Raw genomic sequence first — 20,211 nt, 5'->3', positions numbered from 1 at the left:
ACTATACGAGTGTCCAAAGAAAATTTTGAACGTTAGAATAAAAATTTTAAACTTCCGCTACGATTTGGGCACGAGAACACCGATGTCACAACACAATCAATAGAAGGTATTGATAAAAAATCCTCAAGGCTTTCTTTCCGGTATAATTTTAAAATTTTTTTTATAGTATTATCAAAATTAATTGTGTATTGTAATATTGTATTACTATTGAAATTTAACCAAAGTCTAGAATAGATCCAAAGAATATGAAAACTGAAAAATTCTATTAAATTAGATAAAGTGACCAAAGTTTAAATTAACCTATTTTTATACTTCATAATCATTGTGATATAATTATTTTACAATGCATGACTTGTAGGTTATTTAGTATCAAGGTTTCTATGACACCCTAGATTTAAGCCTATCTATTAATTTCAATTTAAAAACATATACGAAAACATAATTATGATTTACTAAATAAAATATGAATGGTTGATTAGTATTTTAAAAATTTCGGCGACATCTCTCCGTAAATTGGACTTAAATAGCTTGTCTCAATTCATTAATCAAATTAATACACCTCAACATGTAAAATATTTTATAAAATTCATAATACTACATATAAATACATGCATACTTTTAATAAGGAAGAAATGTTTCTCATGTACCTATGCAATTCATTTCTTACCCTTTACTCACACACACACATAAAAACGCGTTTATACATATGTATGTTAAGTTAATCTCATTTCCTCAAGACACAAAAGCGTACACATTTAAAACATAAGCTTTCATCATTTATGAAAAGAGACCTTTTAAAAACACAAGTTCAATGTCAAAACTCGTCCTTCAACATAATTTGGGACGAGTTTCTATATTGTCTTTGATTTCTATGGGATCGATTTTTAAAACTCGACCTAAATCATCATAACTCGACTCAGAATCCTAGGGTTCACGTAAATTCAACTAAGATAATCAAAATTTGACTCAAATTCCTAAAGTTCACGTAATTTAGATCGAGTTTTAGAACTCGCGCATGACTTTAAATTTAAGTAGTGGCTCGAGGTTTTTTTCCAAAAAGAATAACAATAACTTGAAATATTTGAGGTTGTAGGGATACCTTTCTCCTGGGAATTTGTAAAATAATTTCGGTTAACTATTTAATTAAGAAAATGACCTCCTCATGTGTTTTTGACCGAGATTAAAAAACAAAATAACCCACATTTCTCCTCACTTTCTTGTTTTCCAACCCAATCTCCAAATTTTTTTTTTCGTTATACGGGCTAAAATGAGTTTGTCGTCGGTGGTGGAACTCGGGAATTGGTGGTTGGTGGCCGCTGGTTTTTTTTGTAGAAATGAGAAACCTTTGAGGGAAGTGGTGTGTGTTAGTTTGGGGCCTCTTTCTTTTGTTTAATTGTAATATAATATTAGGTTAGTTTTTATTGTTATCGAGAAAAGGATAAAATACTGCTTCCGTGAATTCAATTTCATACGTACTGTGTCAACATTTGCCTTGGCCGCAGCTGCGACAGAACCATAAAAACAATGCAGATTTCGTGAAAACCCACACGGGGAAAACCATAACGCTCGAGGTCGAATCGAGCGACGCCATTGACAATGTGAAGGCCAAGATTCAAGACAAAGAAGTTGGGATTTTTTTTTCATTTGTTTGTTAATTAAATACTGGGTTCTCAGGTTTTGCCATCTTAGTTTGAAAATAGGGAGAAAATGATTCGTTTTTTTTAAGAAAGATGTATGATTTTGTATATTTTCCCTAATTTATAGCAATCCCTCCGGATCAGCAGTGTCTGATTTTCACCGGAAAGCAGCTCGAGGATGGACGAACCCTTGCTGATTACAACATTCAGGAAGTTTTTTTTTTAATTTTGTTATAATAGGTTATTACATCTATATGGCTAGTTTATGTCAACGAATTTGTAGAGTTGACTCTGCAGATTTGTACGATATATACTGTGCGAGGTTGTGATAGAGATTTCAATTCCCAGAAAAATCCTGTCGGTGGTTTTTGTTGAGATCGATATTCAAATTTGTGTGGCTGGGCCACCTGCAACATGATCTCATTAAAGAAAAAAAGAATCAAATTTTATGCCAAGATCCATGGATCTCCAATGGGAAATCGTATCCAAGCTCCTCTATCATAGAAAATAATTAAGAAATGAGAATAGTAAGAGAAGGTTTTCGCGTATAGATAGTTTTCTTAAAATGCTATGCTCTGTTTGTCACGAGATAATGGATGAGGAAGGGTGATTACCCTCCTCCCCTCCGAATCACCTCATTAAACTTTCGAATATGTGCACACACCCTTCTTTTGGATGCGGATACTCATGCAAGGAAAGAGGGTTCAAGTCATTTTCTTGATTATATTGAGAAACTTCTTCATGTGATCACCAGTGTCATGTATGTCATCTGCACATGATTATCATTCAAAGTATGATCTAACTTCTTGGATGGAACCTCATGTTTCACTTGCAAGTGTTATTCTCGCGTGCACCCTCGTTCCGTCAATTGCAGGAAAAAGAAGTGTGGACATAGTAACCAGGTTTATATTTGTGATATAATATTGCCACTTCCTTTTACACTTTTAAATCCCTCTGTGTTCATGTTTGTTGTATTGTGCTTCTTCTTGTGTAGTTGAGGCCAAAGAAGAAGATCAAGTAGAGGGGCTTGCATGGAGCAAGATGTTTCCTCGTTTTGGCTTTTGTTTCTGTTACTGATTAATCACATACATCAGGTGTTTTGCCATTAGACATTAACACAGCCCTTGTGTCACCTGCAACCATTATGTTCTTCTTGAAATGTACATGGAATTTGTTCTGCTTTATTTGGAGTTTATGATGCCAAACTTTATTTTTTTAGACGAGGAATTAAATTTGATAATGTGTAAGTGGACTAAGATTAAGTAGTGGTGGATAGAGGAATGATTAATTTTGATATTCAAATTCATAAAGCACCGAAAATGTGATGCCCCATATAACCGAATAGAAATCAATGTTTTGGCCTGCTGTAGTTTAGTTGCCTCTTCAACACAGCTCTGTCCTTTGATTGTTTACTTGCAGTTTGATGTCACTGGATTCTTTTTATGCTAAGCTATATGAGTATATCTCAGCTTCAAACTCTCCAGTAATTTTTCTTTACTTTCTTTTCCACCAAAATCTAAAATGTCGTAAAAAGAATCCGAATGTCACTGCTAGATGGGGGGATTTTATATTCTTAAAGGCCAAAGTAACAGCTGAAGTACACTATGGTGCCATGAACTAGCTACAACAAGATTTAATGAAAAATAATGCCACTACAAAGTGCAAAACCAGCATTTGTAACTTTTGAGTGATGAAATCTAATATAACAATCCCAAAACCCTGAACTATATCTTCTCATAGTTTAGTTTCTCTGCTCATTCTCCCACCAGTTTTGAGCACTTCCCAGCGACTGCTCGAATAGACAGTCCGAGCATAGATTGTTCCATTTTTGAGGTGAGGCTAAGCGACTGATCTCTGCTTCTTCATCTTCACCCCAGCTTGCTAATTCTTCTTCATTTTCTTCTATTTTTCCGAAGGGTTTACTGAATGTTTCACCATCTGGAAATTTTACTTTGAATCCTCCGTCTCCGTGATCACTCAAATAATCCTCATCCAGATTCTTTTCGACATCACTTATCTCCTGCAACTGTTTTTATAGTCGACATAATGACTTTTGAGGATGTTTTTTCATCTTCTTTCGAGGTAAGAGACGACTATCCTACCCGTGCTATAATATTAGAACATAACATATCAAAAGAAACTAGAGGGGAATACATGAACTTATACCTGTCTTTGCAAAGACTCGTTCTCCGTCTTCAAGTGATCAAACTGCAAATACAAATTATCATAATTAGTTTTGAGCACTTTATACTCTTGCTCTATTTGTCTTGCTTTCCATCTAGCCCTTCTGTTCTGAAACCAAATGGCTACTTGGCGTGGCTGCAGCCCGAGATCTCTAGCCAGCTGCAGTTTCTTCATGGATTCGAGCTTAGTTTCTCGATCGAAAATGGATTCCAGAGATTTTATTTGCTCATCACTAAATCTCCTGTCGTTTTGCTTCTCTTTTTCTCTTGGGATCTTGTTTTCTGATCCGGAGCTTCCATATTATTGAAAATTGAGAGAAGATTTGCTCTAAATTCTTGTCTGAAATTAAGGAAATATAATAGTTTGATGGCGGTGGAGATGGATGTGGGCTCTAAGATTTGGACTTCTCACATTGAATTTATTCAGCTGTAGAGTGTTTCATGTGTTGCTTTCAGTTTCAAGGAGTCATGCTTTTTTGTTGATGGCTATTTAAGCCTCGATGCCTTTTATTTTGTCGCGGTATAAAACGAAACTATTTAAATTATCATATATAATTAATTTTCATAATTCCATCATTACGAAGAGTAAAATACGTATTTGAATTGATGAATTTCAAATGTATTTTGTTGTTTTAGATAAACAAAATCATGAACGTCAAATCCAACTTTGCATGTTTATATATTTTTCATGTTAATCAAGATAAATTTCAAATTCATCTAATAATGGTATCATTTGAAATTTATTATGCTTTATGTAATTACAATGAAACTATAATCGAAATCCATATATTTCAAATTTATCTCATGTGCACTCTTAAGAAATTGTACGGAAGCTTTTTAAAAGAAATTGTTTCAGAACCATGTTATCTAATTTTTTGTTAATATCTCAAATTTTTTTTTATAGTAGTACATATAGAAGATCTGTCTTGGACGTGGGACAATGTATTATATTAATATATCGAGTTAATTTATGCTGGCAGTATGATTTAAATGTTGATGTATCGTGTTCTCGCATCCAAGACGCAGCGGAAGTTTAAAATTTTTTGTTTTTGGGCGTCGTGTGTTTAGAAACATTCATATGATGTTTAGAATTATACCTTTACGTTTTCAACGCTGGACTTCTAACTATTCCGGTGTTTAGGCGGATATAGCCCATCTTGTAAATCTTTACGAACTGCTCTTCTCCTTTGATCGCCTAATTAGGTCCATGATCGAAGACTGTCTTCCTCACTTGGTTTGCACTACAAAATCCAAACGATTTATGCGTTGAAACTGTAGCCTCCGAATTTTCAAAATCCGGAGACGGTGCAACGACGGTGACGCGGCGGCAGTGGAAGAACATGGTGGCTGAAAATTTTCTCTAAATTTCTCAAGATGTCCGAGCCCTTGTGTTGCAAAAGGAGAGAGAGTTTTATTGTGAGTTTTGTATGCAAAACTTGTGGTTTATATTATGAGTCCTAGTGGTGTATATATACAGTGAGACTTCTAATCTAATTAGGAGTTCCTCTCCCACAAGGACTCAAATAATTTCATTATATTTAAACTCCCATATAATTAAATAATGTATTTATTAACCTTTAATACTACATGATATAATAATATCATTTACTTATATTTTATATCACCATATAAAATATATACATGTATATGTATATTAAATTAAATAACCATTATTTAATTTATAAATTAAGTCATTTTTTAATTGACTTCCCTAGAACATATATGAGAATTTGTGCATGTTAGTAGTCCCCACTACTAGCGTAATCATTTAATTAGTAAATTCTAAATAAAAAAAATGATTCCGAACTCATTATAACCCCAATCGACGATCCGAGAGCTCTGATGTATCAAAGATACAAGTCTTGTTCATATAATCAAAATCGAAAATTTCGAAGATCAAAATTTTCATTTACCAAATTTAAAACTTACCATATTTGGCAGCTACCAGTTTTGTAAACTCCTTTACTAAAACAGACAGTCTCACTCTTCTTCCTTATTTAGCAATCATGCTAACTTCCATTTCTTTCATCTTATGGAATCAACTCATAAACTCCTTTAAAAGCTTTTTGTTTGATCTCCATAAAACTATGGTCGCCAAATTCCAACTCCGTGACTATCTCAACAGGAACACAAAATCCGATACTTGTGTGACACTCAATGGTTCATATATACATCTAGATGTGGTTTCACATCTTCATGTCATTCAGAATAACATTTATTCTTATTTGGGTTTACCCTAGTTAACCTCATTCTTTTCATCAACTCCTTGATCAAGAATTTCAGAACTCATTTCTGATTGCACCCATCAGATCATGGTAAGAGCGTCTAGTAGCATCGTCCCATGATCCCTAGGTATCACTGATAGTGCTTGCAAGAACTTTTAGTCATGGTTAGCGTACAGTACGATCACTTCAACACGTATATCACGATCGAATCTGCAACTATTGGTATATCGAGAGTTGCATATGAATTCGATAGCGATGTGAATTGTTTTTGAGCAATAACGTCATGATATGCACAACTGAGGAAACATCTTTCCAAACTGCACATGTCTTACTCCGGCCAGATATTCCGTGCACTATTGACTCATCAGACCACATAGGATATCTTTACCTGTAGGTAAACTGTAGAACCTGAAAAATCAGATTACGTATAAGCCATGCATAATTGCTATTATTTAAATTAAAAATGAATTTTTATAAACATATTAAGTGTTTAATTCATTTTTAATAATTTTTAAGTCATGATTATTTATTCTAAAAGTAGATGTTAAGTTTACCTTGTCTGGATAAATACTCGAGGTCGGACCGGAGTTTGGAGATTTGAGATCAGATTAATAATAAGAAAAATATTCTTAAATTTGATTTAAGTCAAAGAATAATTTAATTTTAAAGAAAAAGAATGTTTTAGGATTAATTAAATTTATTAGAGTTAAGTTATTAAATAAGTTCTTTAAGTTATTATTTAATCAAAGCTTAAATTAAAAAGTGCAAACAATTGATGATGAATTAATCTAGGAATAATATATATTCAAGAAAATAAACATAGTATTTAAATACTTAAATTTGAAACCATGCAATCCCATGCAACGTTCTATTCTAAATTGTTAATTTACTAAAATATATAATGAGTGTGTTAAACTTTAAGTAATTAAAATACAAGAATTAAAACACTACTATACCATGCAAGAATTAGTGACAACTTTCGGTCAAATACTAGACAAATTCAAATGGTTAGTAACTCCCCATTCAAGGCACTTCTAAATGAACATCAAGGTGAATTCATTCCCTCATTTTAATTCTTTAATTAGTAATAAAATTCAAACACAATAATACACCTTAATTCTTCCTCAATTCAATGTGCTAGCAAATAAAAGAGAACATGCAACAAGAATAAGAAAATAATCGGCCAGCCAAGAGAAGAAGAAACAATTCAAATGCCATTCAACTTCTTGACTTGTAACCTCCCACCTTAATGTATATTATGACACCTTTAACACCTCCTATAACATTCACCTTCATTACCTACATTTCCTACACCCATATGCCCGAAAATATCAGAAGGATTCAGCTGCTGAAATCGTGAAAACAGCAAAAGAAGAACAAGAAAGAAAATCTAACTACGACTCCGCCGCTTGTCTTCGTCGTATTGATTTGTTTTGTGTCAAAACAAATTCCAGGCATGTATATATGGTTTCTTTGTAATGACCCGAATTCTTATTTTGAATGAAGTATTAATTAAAAGATAATTAAAGAGTTGTTAATTAAGTATTATTAACGAATTGATAATTTGGGATTAATCTGTTGGATCCACCGAATTTTAAATGGATAACCCGATCTACTTCTGATTACGTTATCTCGAGAAATCCAACCAGACGAATGAGATTCTGACACGTGGCATATAAGATTGATTCGGATTTCTGAAATAGTCCGGATGCAGCCTATAAATGGAAGCCGAATTCTTTTGTTTCCTACACCGCATCCTTCAGAGAGAGAGTTCTAGTCTTTTACCTTAGGTTTTCTAGCCAGTTTCTAGGGCACTTTGGTGTCGGGAAGTTTCGGAGCTAGTGTCGACTCGAGGGGGGGTCGGTGAACTGAGATCGAGACATCATCAGTGGGCTGACGACGGACGCAGGTATAATCCTAAAGCCTTTAGGAAGAACTTTATAGCATGTTTGGTAATTCAATATCTGGTTTGATAGTGATTTCATATTGTTGGTATTGTCTAGGTTAAAAGCTTTCTGTCAGATTGTTTTAGTGAGGTACGTGATGTACTGACTGAGATATCCAAGCGTAGTATATACACTTATATGCTGCATATTTATGTGTTGCATTATACATGTTTTACTGCTTTGGCATATTATGCATGACATCTCATGTTGAGACTGATATCTTTTGAGATATTCCTCGTTTGTTGGGGCAGCTCAGCCCTATTCTGTATTGTGGACGATGTGGCATCGTGGGCTACAGTGTCCGACGGGACCCGCGGACGCTGATGACCTGGACATTGTAGGACCACGTCTTGATGATGAGTGTGGGAGCCAAAACATGCCTAGGGCAGATCAGAGACTACACGCTCAGGCGCCGCTAGACTGAGCATGAGATTCTTGACTTGATCCTTGATATCCGAGCATATTGCATTCCGCATGCATCATATCAGTTTGTATACTCGTACATTCTCGTATTGGGCGATTGTCGCTCACGACCTTGTTTTCATTTTGGGCACCCCATTCCACGGGGCAGGTCTTAGGTTGGACGGTTCGGAGTGGTGATCCAGTGGAGGTTTTCTGTGTGGTTTATCGTTTTCTCGTTCAGAATTATGTTTTCGATATGGTTGTATTAATGTTTAAGACTGCTGTTGTTTGCTCTGTTTCAGTTTGGGTTGTAAGATGATTAAGTTATTTGGTTTCCGCTGTTTAATTGTTGTTATTAAGTTTTAATGTTGCATGCTTATTAGTCTGTTTAGTAGTGGCTCGGGTAAGGGCGCTACATGTGGTGGTATCAGAGCATTCGAAGATTTTTGGGACATTAGTAATTCTGTTTTGAGGATTTAGAGGTTGATTTTGGTTTCCTTTCAGATGTCAGGAGATGGAAGCAGTCACGGAAGTGTAGGACATGGTCGTTATGGCGATGATGAGGCTGGCCGAGAACATCGTCGTAGAGATCGTGACGGAAGGCGTCACCGAGATCATCATGAAAGGAGACGTAGGAACCGTGTCAACATTATGGATTTCATGAAGATTGGACCTCCACCGTTGACTGGAGATGAGAATGTTGATGTTGCTGAAGCTTGGGTCGATATCATGGAGCAGTGTTTTCGAGTGCTGTACTATGACGAGGACGAGAAGATGGAGGTAGCTGATTTCATGATCCAAGGAAAAGCTCGGAAATGGTGGAAACCTGTTTCTGCCATTCTAGTTCAGCAGCATGGGCGGATTCGTTGGGAACATTTCCGTCAGGCCTTCATCAATCATCACTTTCCGCCAGCTCTTCGTCAGGCGAAGGAGATGGAACTGTTGACCATTAAGCAAGGAGATTCGAGCATTGAGGATTACCAAAAGCGTTTTACGGATCTGTTGCCGTACGCTCCTCACATCAGTGAGAATTCTGCAGCAAAATATTCTCACTTTTTGAATGGTTTGAACCAGGAGATTTTTGATCGAGTTTCAGTCTGTGACGATCCTACTTCATACGAAGGATTAATGAATCGTTGTCGTCAAGCAGAGATCAGTATTGCTAGGTGGAAGGCTATGCAAGCTATCAAAAGTTCTAGTTCGTTGGGACCGAGGGGTCTGTCTTTCAAGAAGTCTGCATCTTTTTTTTCTTCAGGTTCTGGAGGGGTGCACAGCTTTGGTAGGAAAAAGCTGCAATGTGGCCACTGCGGAGGAAATCACCAGACGGAAAATTGTCGAAAAGTAACAGGTGCTTGTTTCAACTGTGGTGGTTTTTGTCACATGAAGAGGGATTGTCCTAATTTGAAGAATCAGATTGTAGGCGGAGGTTCTTTGGCAGGGTCTTACAGTGGAAAACAGTCTGAGGCCACTGTGCAACAGAAAGGTTTTCCTGCTCAAGGTTCTCGTCGTGGTGGAATATCACAAGGATCTCAGCAACGTCCACGAGTTCAAGGGCAAGTGTTTGCCCTAAATCAAGAACAAGCTGAGGAGCAAAACGAGAGAGTCATTGCAGGTAATTTTCTTTGATGTGGTATCCCTGCATATGTATTAATTGACACTGGGGCATCGCATTCATTCATAGCATCAATGTTTGTTACGAAGCATAAACTACCCTACATGTCATTAGATGTTTTGATGTCGGTGTCTACACCGATGGGACAAGAGGTTTTAGCTAAGCGACTTGTAGTAGACTGTTTGTTAGAGTTTGAGGGAAAATACTTGTCTGCCAATTTGATGATATTGGCTATGGAAGATTTCGATTGTATTATGGGAATCGACCTATTGACTAAGTATAGAGCGACGGTAGATTGTTATCAACGTCTCGTTCAGTTTCGTCCAGAAGGAGACGAGGATTGGTTTTTCTTCGGTGAGGGAGCTCGACCTCCAATGCCAGTAGTGTCTGCTGTAAAGGCACAACGGGCTTTAGCGAAAGGAGGAGAAGGATACCTCATTTATGCTGTTGACGTATCGAAGGATGTGATTGACGTGAAGAACATTCCAGTTGTCGATGAATTTCCTGATGTTTTCCCCGATGAGATTCCTTGATTTCCTCCGGAGAGGGAAGTGGAAGCGGAGATAGAGATGATACCAGGAACCGCACCTATCTCCAGAGCGCCTTATAGATTGGCACCAACGGAGATGAAAGAGTTGAAGCAACAGTTACAAGATCTTCTTGACAAGGGGTACAGTAGACCCAGTGTGTCTCCTTGGGGAGCACCAGTGTTGTTCGTTAAAAAGAAGGATGGGTCTATGCGGCTTTGCATAGATTATAGACAGTTGAACCGAGTAACAGTCAAGAATAAATATCCGTTACCACGGATTGATGACTTGTTTGATCAACTGCAAGGAACTTCAGTGTACTCGAAGATCGATGTACGGTCTGGGTATCATCAACTTCGAGTTCATCAACGTGATATCCCTAAGACTGCATTTCGAACAAGGTATGGGCATTACGAGTTTCTAGTGATGCCGTTTGGTTTGACGAATGCTCCAGCAGTATTTATGGATTTGATGAACCGAGTATTCCAGGAGTATCTTGACAAGTTTGTCATTGTCTTTATTGATGACATACTGGTATACTCTCATAGCCTTGAAGAGCATGCACAACATTTAAAGATTGTGTTACTAACCTTAAGGAATCACCAACTGTATGCTAAGTTGAACAAGTGCGAGTTTTGGCTCGACAGAGTTGTCTTCTTAGGGCATGTTATATCCAAAGATGGGATATCAGTGGATCCTAGCAAGATCGAAGCAGTGTTGAGTTGGGCACGACCAGAATAAGCTCAACAGATAAGAAGTTTTCTAGGTTTGGCAGGATATTACCGGAGATTTATCTCAGGATTTTCTCAGATTGCCAAACCATTGACACAGCTAACGTGTAAGAATGTGCAGTTCGAATGGACACATGATTGTGAAAATAGTTTCAATGAATTGCGTCAACGTTTGACAACTGCACCAGTTTTAGCTCTGCCATCTGGATCAGGAGGGTACATTGTGTACACTGATGCATCACTTCAAGGACTTGGGTGTGTTTTGACCCAGAATGGTCATGTGATTGCATATGCATCCAGACAGTTGAAGAAGCATGAAGAGAATTATCCAGTTCATGATCTGGAATTAGCAGCGATTGTGTTTGCTTTGAAGATCTGGCGACATTATCTCTACGGAGAGAGATTTGAGATTTTTACAGATCACAAGAGTTTGAAGTATATCTTCACTCAAGCAGAGTTGAATATGCGCCAAAGAAGATGGATGGATTTGTTAAAGGATTATGATTGCGAAATCAAGTATCATCCAGGATCAGCGAATCTTACAGCTGATGCTCTTAGTCGAAAGGTGAGATTATCTGCACTTCAGACAAGTTTCATATCAAGTGTAATCTAAGATTGTTGTTCTCTGGGATTTCACTTCCGGCATAAGAAAGGAATGGAACACATTCAAGTAACGAGCATTTTATCTGAACCAAAGTTGTATGCCAAAATCAGAGAAGCTCAGTTTTCTGACCCGAAAGTAAAAAAGTTAGCAAGGTTAGCTAACGGAGACAACACATCTGGATTTGCGTTCCAAACAGATGGAACCTTGTGTCTGTCGGGAAGAATCGTAGTTCCAGAAGATTTTGAATTAAGAGACGAGATTTTATCTCAAGCCCATAGGAGTAAGTTGAGTATCCACCCTGGAAGCATGAAAATGTATAAGGATTTGAAGACCAAGTTTTGGTGGAAGGGTATGAAGAAAAGTGTTTACCAGTTTGTAGCCAAGTGTTTGGTTTGTCAGCGAGTGAAAGCTGAACATCGACGACCAGGAGGATTACTTCAGAATCTTCCTATCCCTGAGTGGAAGTGGGAGCATGTGACGATGGATTTTGTCACCCACTTGCCGTTGTCTTCTAAGAATTGTGATGCAATTTGGGTTGTTGTGGACCGACTGACTAAGTCAGCACATTTCATTCCGTATAGTCGGGAATATAGTTTTGATCGCATGGCAAGAATATACATCCAAGAGATTCTTAAATATCATGGTGTGCCAACAAGTATAGTCAGTGATAGAGATCCACGCTTTACCTCAAGGTTCTGGGGAAGTTTTCAAAAAGCGTTGGGAACGACATTGAGTCTGAGTACTGCCTATCATCCAGAGACCGATGGTCAGTCTGAGAGGACTATTCAGACACTCGAGGACATGTTGCGTGCTTGTGCTTTAGATTTTGGACCAGCATGGCATGATCATCTGCCGCTTGTGGAGTTTGCATATAACAATAGCTACCACAGCACCATTGGTATGGCTCCGTTCGAAGCATTATATGGTAGACGTTGTCGTACTCCATTGTTTTGGGACGAAGTAGGAGAACGACAAGTGCAAGGACCTGAATTAGTGCAACAAGCGATTGACGTAGTGGAATTGATTAAAAAGAGAATTAAAGCTGCACAAGATCGTCAATTGAGTTACGCAAATACCAAGCGTAGACCTCTACAGTTTCAGTCAGGGGAAAAAGTTTTCCTTAAAGTTTCACCATTTCGCAGGGTGATGAGATTTGGACTCAAGGGAAAATTAGCTCCAAGATTCATCGGACCTTTTGAGATCTTGGAATGTGTTGGAAATTTGGCATATCGATTGGCTTTGCCGCCGTATCTGTCCAACATTCATAATGTCTTTCATGTATCTTTGCTACGACGGTATGTAGCAGATGAATCGCACGTTCTTGGTCCGACAGATGTTCAACTTGAAGAAGACTTGACTTATGTCGAGCAGCCACTTTTAATCCTAGGTAGCAAAGAGAAAAAGCTCAGATACAAGACCATTCCACTTGTTCTAGTGCAATGGCAACGCCGAGGTACTGCAGAGGCGACTTGGGAGTTAGAGAGTCGTATGCGCTCAGAGTATCCGCATTTGTTTTGAGTTGTACCTTTGTAATCATGAGTTGTATTTTATTCAGTTGTTTTGTACTTCAATTCTGATTTCGAGGACGAAATGTTTTTAAGGAGGGGAGGATGTAATGACCCGAATTCTTATTTTGAATGAAGTATTAATTAAGAGATAATTAAAGAGTTGTTAATTAAGTATTATTAACGAATTGATAATTCGGGATTAATCTGTTAGATCCACCGAATTTTAAACGGATAACCCGATCTACTTCCGATTACGTTATCTCGAGAAATCCAACCAGACGAATGAGATTCTGACATGTGTTAGATAAGATTGATTCGTATTTCTGAAATAGTCCGGATGCAGCCTATAAATGGAAGCCGAATTCTTTTGTTTCCTACACCGCATCCTTCAGAGAGAGAGTTATAGTCTTTTACCTTAGGTTTTCTAGCCAGTTTCTAGGGTACTTTGGTGTCGGGAAGTTTCGGAGCTAGTGTCGACTCGAGGAGGGGTCAGTGAACTGAGATCGAGACATCATCAGTGGGCTGACGACGGACGCAGGTATAATCCTAAAGCCTTTAGGAAGAACTTTATAGCATGTTTGGTAATTCAGAATCTGGTTTGATAGTGATTTCATATTGTTGGTATTGTCTAGGTTAAAAGCTTTCTGTCAGATTGTTTTAGTGAGGTACATGATGTACTGACTGAGATATCCAAGCGTAGTATACACACTTATATGCTGCATATTTATGTGTTGCGTTATACATGTTTTACTGCTTTGGCATATTATGCATGACATATCATGTTGAGCCTGATATCTTTTGAGATATACCTCGTTTTTTGGGGCAGCTTAGCCCTATTCTGTATCGTGGACGATGGGGCATCGAGAGCTACAGTGTCCGACGGGACCCGCGGGCTCTGATGACTGGACATTGTAGGTCCACGTCTTGATGATGAGCGTGTGAGCCAAAACATGCCTAGGACAGATCAAAGACTACACACTCAGGCGCCTCTAGACTGAGCATGAGATTCTTGACTTGATCCTTGATATCCGAGCATATTGCATTTCGCATGAATCATATCAGTTTGTATACTCATACATTCTCGTATTGGGCGATGTCGCTCACGTCTTTGTTTTCATCTTGGGCACCCCATTCCACGGGGCAGGTCTTAGGTTGGACGGTGCGGACGACCAGGGCAGTGGCTAGAGCAGTTGGGTTTTTGGTGGTGATCTAGTGGAGGTTTTATGTGTGGTTTATCGTTTTCTCGTTCAGAATTAAGTTTTCGATATGGTTGTATTAATGTTTAAGACTGCTGTTGTTTGCTCTGTTTCGGTTTGGGTTGTAAAATAATTAAATTATTTGGTTTCCGCTGTTTAATTGTTGTTATTAAGTTTTAATGTTGCATGCTTATTAGTCTGTTTAGTAGTGGCTCGGGTAAGGGCGCTACATGTAGCTCAATTGGTACCAAGTCTCTTTGAACTATATACTTAAGCCAGGAGGTCATGGGTTCGAGACTTGGGGAGGTATCACTCCACCAACCTGGTGTGGAGAGTCCTATGAGTAATGACACATGTGGAAAGCCCGTGAGGAAAATGGCCACAGTGGGAACCCAAGAGGGGACAAGGCCCCCGAGGGAGCCCAAGATCGGGATAGCCCATGGTCGTTACATTCTTCCTCTTCAATGAAGTCATATAGATAATTTTAACCTATTATATGTTCATGATTTAAGCAAGAACTCGAAATTTGGCAGCAATATTCTGAAAATCTGCACAAGCCTTCTCGGCCCTATGATATGTATTTCACGGTTGTGTTGTCTTTGTTGATTCCAGGAGTTGCTCGGTTCCAGGCACCCAAGGCTGCTTCTAGGCATGATTTAGAATGTGTTAGAGTGTTATTGGTCAATTGGTTTACATCCATACACTCACAAATAAAGAAATGATAGCAACTTTTTCCAAAGATACAGATTTGAGCCACTGTTTTTTTTGTTCTTGGTTGGTTAAGGAGTGTGTTCGAATCTTGGCTGTCCTAAGGACTGCAGCCATGGTTATAATCCTTCCTTATCATGTCTAGGACGTGACCAAGGTGTCTTTTCCAAGATTGATTCACGGATCTTTCAGATTTTTACATAAAAAAGACAGGAGCTCTTCGGTTTTAAAATTCTGAATTTTTTTTTGTATGAGTATGGTTTCGGTTTGGGTGTGGAATGGATTGGGGTTGGCTTGTAGCCCATAACCACGGTTCATATAACACTCCATCATGTTTAGATCGTGTCATGGTAAATCCAATGACCACTAGAACGACACAAGACAATAAAACCATTCAATAAATCCCATTGCACAGAATTTGAGTTCTCGGCTGGTGTGTTTCAATGTCCTAGGTGTTAGCTTGGTTTGTGGTTGGATTTTAGCCCTTAGCCATGGTCCAAACCATATCTCAGGATGTTGGTAAGAGTCTGTGGTTGGTGGTTCAAGCCCCAATGGTCATGAGATTCATAAATTTATCAAAACAAGCAAACTGCTACTGCTGCATTTTTACAGCAGCTATGGGTTGCGGTTCAGGAGGTGGTTTGAGTTCTTGGTTGGCTTTTAGCCTATGGCCTTGGACTGAACAATACCTTAATAACTTAGAAAAGTCATGTTTTTGGCCGTTTGTGATTCGGTTGAGTTTAGAAGTCGTACGAGAATTTACGGTGCTATGTACCAAAACGACTCTCGAAAGAGTGTTTTACGTTTTTGGATTCCATTCACCAATTTTCGTGTACAAATATCATCATGAATATTTTTCAGTATGTTAGGGGTATTTTTAATCATGGTTAAACGTCGGTTTAATGCTGGTTCGGGTTGGTACGAAGCTATGATTGAAAAATTAAGTTGTTGGTCATAATCGTCTCGTTTTTGCTTCGATTGTCAAATTTTAGTCAAGATAAAATTATTTGCATGTGTCACATATTAGAATTAGATTGCAGCAAGCCTGGGAGCTATCCAACTCATCCGGTAAAAATAAGGTTATAATTAAATTACGTGCATAAAAATATAAAATGCTTATTTTTGAGATATATGCGATATGTCTTGTGGCCAACTTATGTTATGGGTTTGGAAGTCTGTACGCGCAACCGAGGACCTCTCCACCCGGTGACTTACGACCGGTTTACTATTATGTATGGGTACGGATATCCAGTCCAAGGGCTGTGGTGATCTCTACCGCCCAGTATACTGTGGTTTAGTCTGATCAGGCGCTCACGTTATGTTATGGGCCACTTGCTTAGAAACATTATCTCTACCAGAAAATTATGATATGATATGACAGAGCTCTAATGAGCAAAACTTTTACGTATGATTTTTATATATGCACGTAGTTATAATTATTCATGATATGATTTTCACTGTACGGTTTACGATACCATATTTTTACGTTGCATGCGATTTTATGATACATTTATTTGTTATTCACGATATATACATGTTGAGTCTTTAGTCTTACTAGACTTGATTGTTGTAGGTACTGATGAGGCCGAGGCCAAGGGCGGAGACCAGTGAGTTGGCTTGAGGCAGCGGTAGTAGGAACCCGATGACCTCATGTTATAGTTTATGCATTTTTTTATGTTCAAACTCAGTTTTAATACGTTGGATATATTTTTAAAGTTTTGTTTGAAAACAATACTTGCTTCTGCGTTTAGTTTGAATTTAAAATTATTTACATGTTTATTTTATAAATGAGACAAGATAATTATTTATTTAGAAAATTTTTAATAATTCCTCTAAAATATGAATACGAAATACGGGCCTTTACAGTTGGTATCAGAGCCTATGATCTTGTAAAGGGTTGTACTACTACTGCTCTTGAGAAGCTCATGAAGTCACGTCTTCGGTCTGTAAATTTTACGATTACGCATTTCATTTAAAGCATGAAATATTTTTACATCATGATTGCATGAAATATTTTATGTCAAGATTACGATTATGCAGTATTTATTTAAATTTAAAGAAAATAGTGGAATTATGCATGTTGGTTACGTATGGGTTATAATTATGGAACAGCATGCCTCCTAGACGCATTATTGATCTCACCGGAGGTGATGAGCATCGTCATGAGAACGAGGAGAGAGATTTACCACCACCCCCTCCACCAGACTTGAATGCCCAGATGTTAGTTGGGATGACTCAGTTCTTTGCACAGTTCGCGGGGAATAATGCTGTGGTAGCCAGACAGACGGGGCCTGAGGCTGTCTGTGAGCGGTTCATGAAGATGAGGCCGAAGGAGTTCATAGGGACGTTAGATCCTTTGTTTGCAGAGGGATGGATTAAATCCCTTGAGGTTATTTTCGAGTTCATGGGGCTCGAAGATGGAGATAGGGTTCGTTGTGCGACTTACCTGTTAGGATGAGACGCTCGCCTGTGGTGGGAAGGAGCATCTATAGCTTTGGTTTTGGCTACTTTGAGCAGGACGCGATTCACAGAGGTATTCTACTCTAAATATTTTACCGACGAGGTGCGTTCCAGGTTGATCAGGGAGTTTATGACCCTGAGGCAGGGAGACATGACTGTTACAAAATTTATCCGTAAGTTTGAGAGGGGTTGTCACTTTGTACCCCTGATTGCAAATGACGCTGGTGCCAAATTGAGGCATTTTATGGATGGTCTGCGGCCGATCTTGAGCATTGATGTTAGGGTGGCTGGCCCTACTAACTATGATGTTGCTGTTTCCAGAGCTCGAGCAGCAGAGCAAGACCAGAATGATATTGAGCGCGATCGTCAGGATAAACAACCATTTCAGGCACCACACCGTCCTTCTCAGCAGCAGCATCCGAGTAAGAAACATTTCCACGGCCCATCTAAGAGCAGAGGACAGCAGCAGCAGGGACGTGTAGTACCAAGGATAGTGGAGTATCCGGTCTGTGCCAAGTGCTCACGCCGTCATGCTGGGACTTTTATGTATGGTTCTGGAAAGTGTTACAAATGTGGTAGTATTGACCACATATTGAAGAATTGTCCTCAAAAGAATCTGCCTACCCAAGGCAGAGTTTTTGCTCTCCATGTAGCGGAGACTAACCCAGAGACGATGCTCATGACAGGTATCCTAAAGCATAAAGTTTGTATTTGAAATGTAACGATTTAAGAGTTGGAGTTAAGATTTTTAACTTAGAATTGGTTATAGGATTGCATGTTCTAATCAGGGTTATTTTCGGGAATTTAGGTCAGAAAAACTTTGACCTTTGCATGTCTAAAAGCTTAGTTCTGGTAAAACTATTGGGTTTAGCATGATATTCAAATCTTTCAGGGAGAATCTTTATAGCCGGTTCAGCTACGAAAGCCTTGATAGATTCAGGGGCTACTCATTCGTTCATTTCAGAAACCTTTGCAAATTTTCTCAAGATCAAGACAATTGGGCTAGACATAGCGTATTCAGTAGCATTGCCTTCTGGAGAGGAGCTGACAGCTACTAATGTGATCCGAGATATAGACCTTGAACTTCATGGTAATCTGGTGTATGCGGATCTTATCGTTCTGCCGATGCCAGAATTTGATATCATTCTGGGGATGGACTGGCTATTGAGGAACAGAGTTTTGATTGATTTCCAGCGGAGATCTATTCTAGTCCGACCGCCTGGGATGGAACAATTCTTATTCGAACCAGACAGGTATTTTAATATACCGCGTATAATACCTTATGTTCAGGCTAGGAAATTCATGCATCGAGGGTGCCGATCATTTTTAGCTACTCTTGTATCTATTCCCGAGACACCCAAACAGTCAGCATCTGATGTTCCAATTGTCCGGGATTTTCTAGACGTTTTTCCTGGTGACGTCTCTGGTTTATTACCTGTGCGAGAGGTGGAATTTTCTATTGAGCTTATGCCCGGTACTGCGCCGATCTCCAAAGCACCGTACCGATTGGCACCGACGGAGATGGCAGAACACAAGAAACAGATTTAGGAACTTCTTGACAAGGAATTTATTCGCTCGAGTTTTTCGCCATGGGGCGCGCCAGTCCTATTTGTGAAGAAGATGGATGGTTCGATGAGGCTCTGCATTGATTATCGAGAATTGAATAGAGTTACAGTGAAGAACAAATACCCACTTCCGTGGATTGAAGATTTATTTGATCAATTGCAAGGAGCTTCAGTATTCTCCTAGATAGATCTGCGTTCTGGGTATCATCAGTTGCGGGTGAAAGACGCCGATGTTCTCAAGACTGCTTTTAGGACTTGTTATGGCCACTTCGAGTTTCTTGTGATGCCGTTCGGTTTGATGAATGCGCCAGCGATCTTCATGGATCTCATGAATCGCGTATTTCAGCCTTATCTTGATCAGTTAGTGATAGTATTCATAGACGATATTCTCGTCTACTCAAAGAATCAAGAGGATCACAACCGACATCTAACCACAGTACTGCAGACCTTGCAAAAGCACAAGTTATTCGCGAAGTTCAGTAAGTGCGAGTTTTGGTTAGAGTAGGTGGCGTTCTTAGGCCACGTCGTTTCTAGCAGCGGTATTGAGGTAGACCCGGCGAAAGTTGCAGCAGTCAGAGATTGGGTTGTGCCGCAAAATGCATAAGAGATCTGTAGTTTCCTTGGGTTAGCTGGATACTATCGGAAGTTTATTCAAGGATTCTCCTCCATCGCAGTTCCACTCACATCATTGACGAAGAAGAATGTTAAGTATGTGTGGAGCGAGGAATGTCAGAAGAGCTTCGATACATTGAAGCAAGCTCTTATTTCAGCGCCTGTATTGGCCATGTCTTCGGGACCCGGAGATTTTGTTTTGTATACCGATGCTTCGAAACTTGGTTTAGGAGCAGTGTTGATGCAACATGGGAAGGTGATATCGTATGCTTCTCGTCAGTTGAAGATCCATGAG

At 38.8% G+C, this 20,211-nt stretch overlaps 1 protein-coding gene and 1 long non-coding RNA gene across 3 annotated transcripts; one reads left to right on the top strand and one right to left on the bottom strand.

The window, feature by feature from the left end:
- Positions 1–1,205: 1,205 nt before the first annotated feature.
- LOC140983555 (uncharacterized) lies at positions 1,206–2,881 on the top strand. 2 transcript variants are annotated; one of them, XR_012176450.1, is made up of 3 exons: positions 1,206–1,410; positions 1,503–2,539; positions 2,632–2,881. It is a non-coding gene; the product is annotated as an uncharacterized lncRNA (long non-coding RNA). The 2 variants fall into 2 exon arrangements; XR_012176449.1 differs by having other exon boundaries at positions 1,206–1,625; positions 1,765–2,539.
- A 283-nt stretch (positions 2,882–3,164) lies between these two features.
- Positions 3,165–4,272, bottom strand: LOC140983397 (homeobox-leucine zipper protein ATHB-12-like). The gene is made up of 2 exons (XM_073450443.1): positions 3,804–4,272; positions 3,165–3,663 (listed from the first exon to the last, which is right to left on the bottom strand). Exons 1-2 carry the CDS (start codon positions 3,993–3,995, stop codon positions 3,379–3,381), a joined length of 477 nt encoding a protein of 158 aa, XP_073306544.1. The 5' UTR covers positions 3,996–4,272; the 3' UTR covers positions 3,165–3,378.
- Between the last annotated feature and the right edge of the window lie 15,939 nt (positions 4,273–20,211).

This window comes from Primulina huaijiensis, chromosome 8 (assembly GCF_012295235.1).
Source record: "Primulina huaijiensis isolate GDHJ02 chromosome 8, ASM1229523v2, whole genome shotgun sequence".
NCBI classification, from domain to species: domain Eukaryota; kingdom Viridiplantae; phylum Streptophyta; class Magnoliopsida; order Lamiales; family Gesneriaceae; genus Primulina; species Primulina huaijiensis.
The sequence above is the reverse complement of the archived record's forward strand: the minus strand, read 5'-3'. Positions and strand labels throughout refer to the sequence as shown.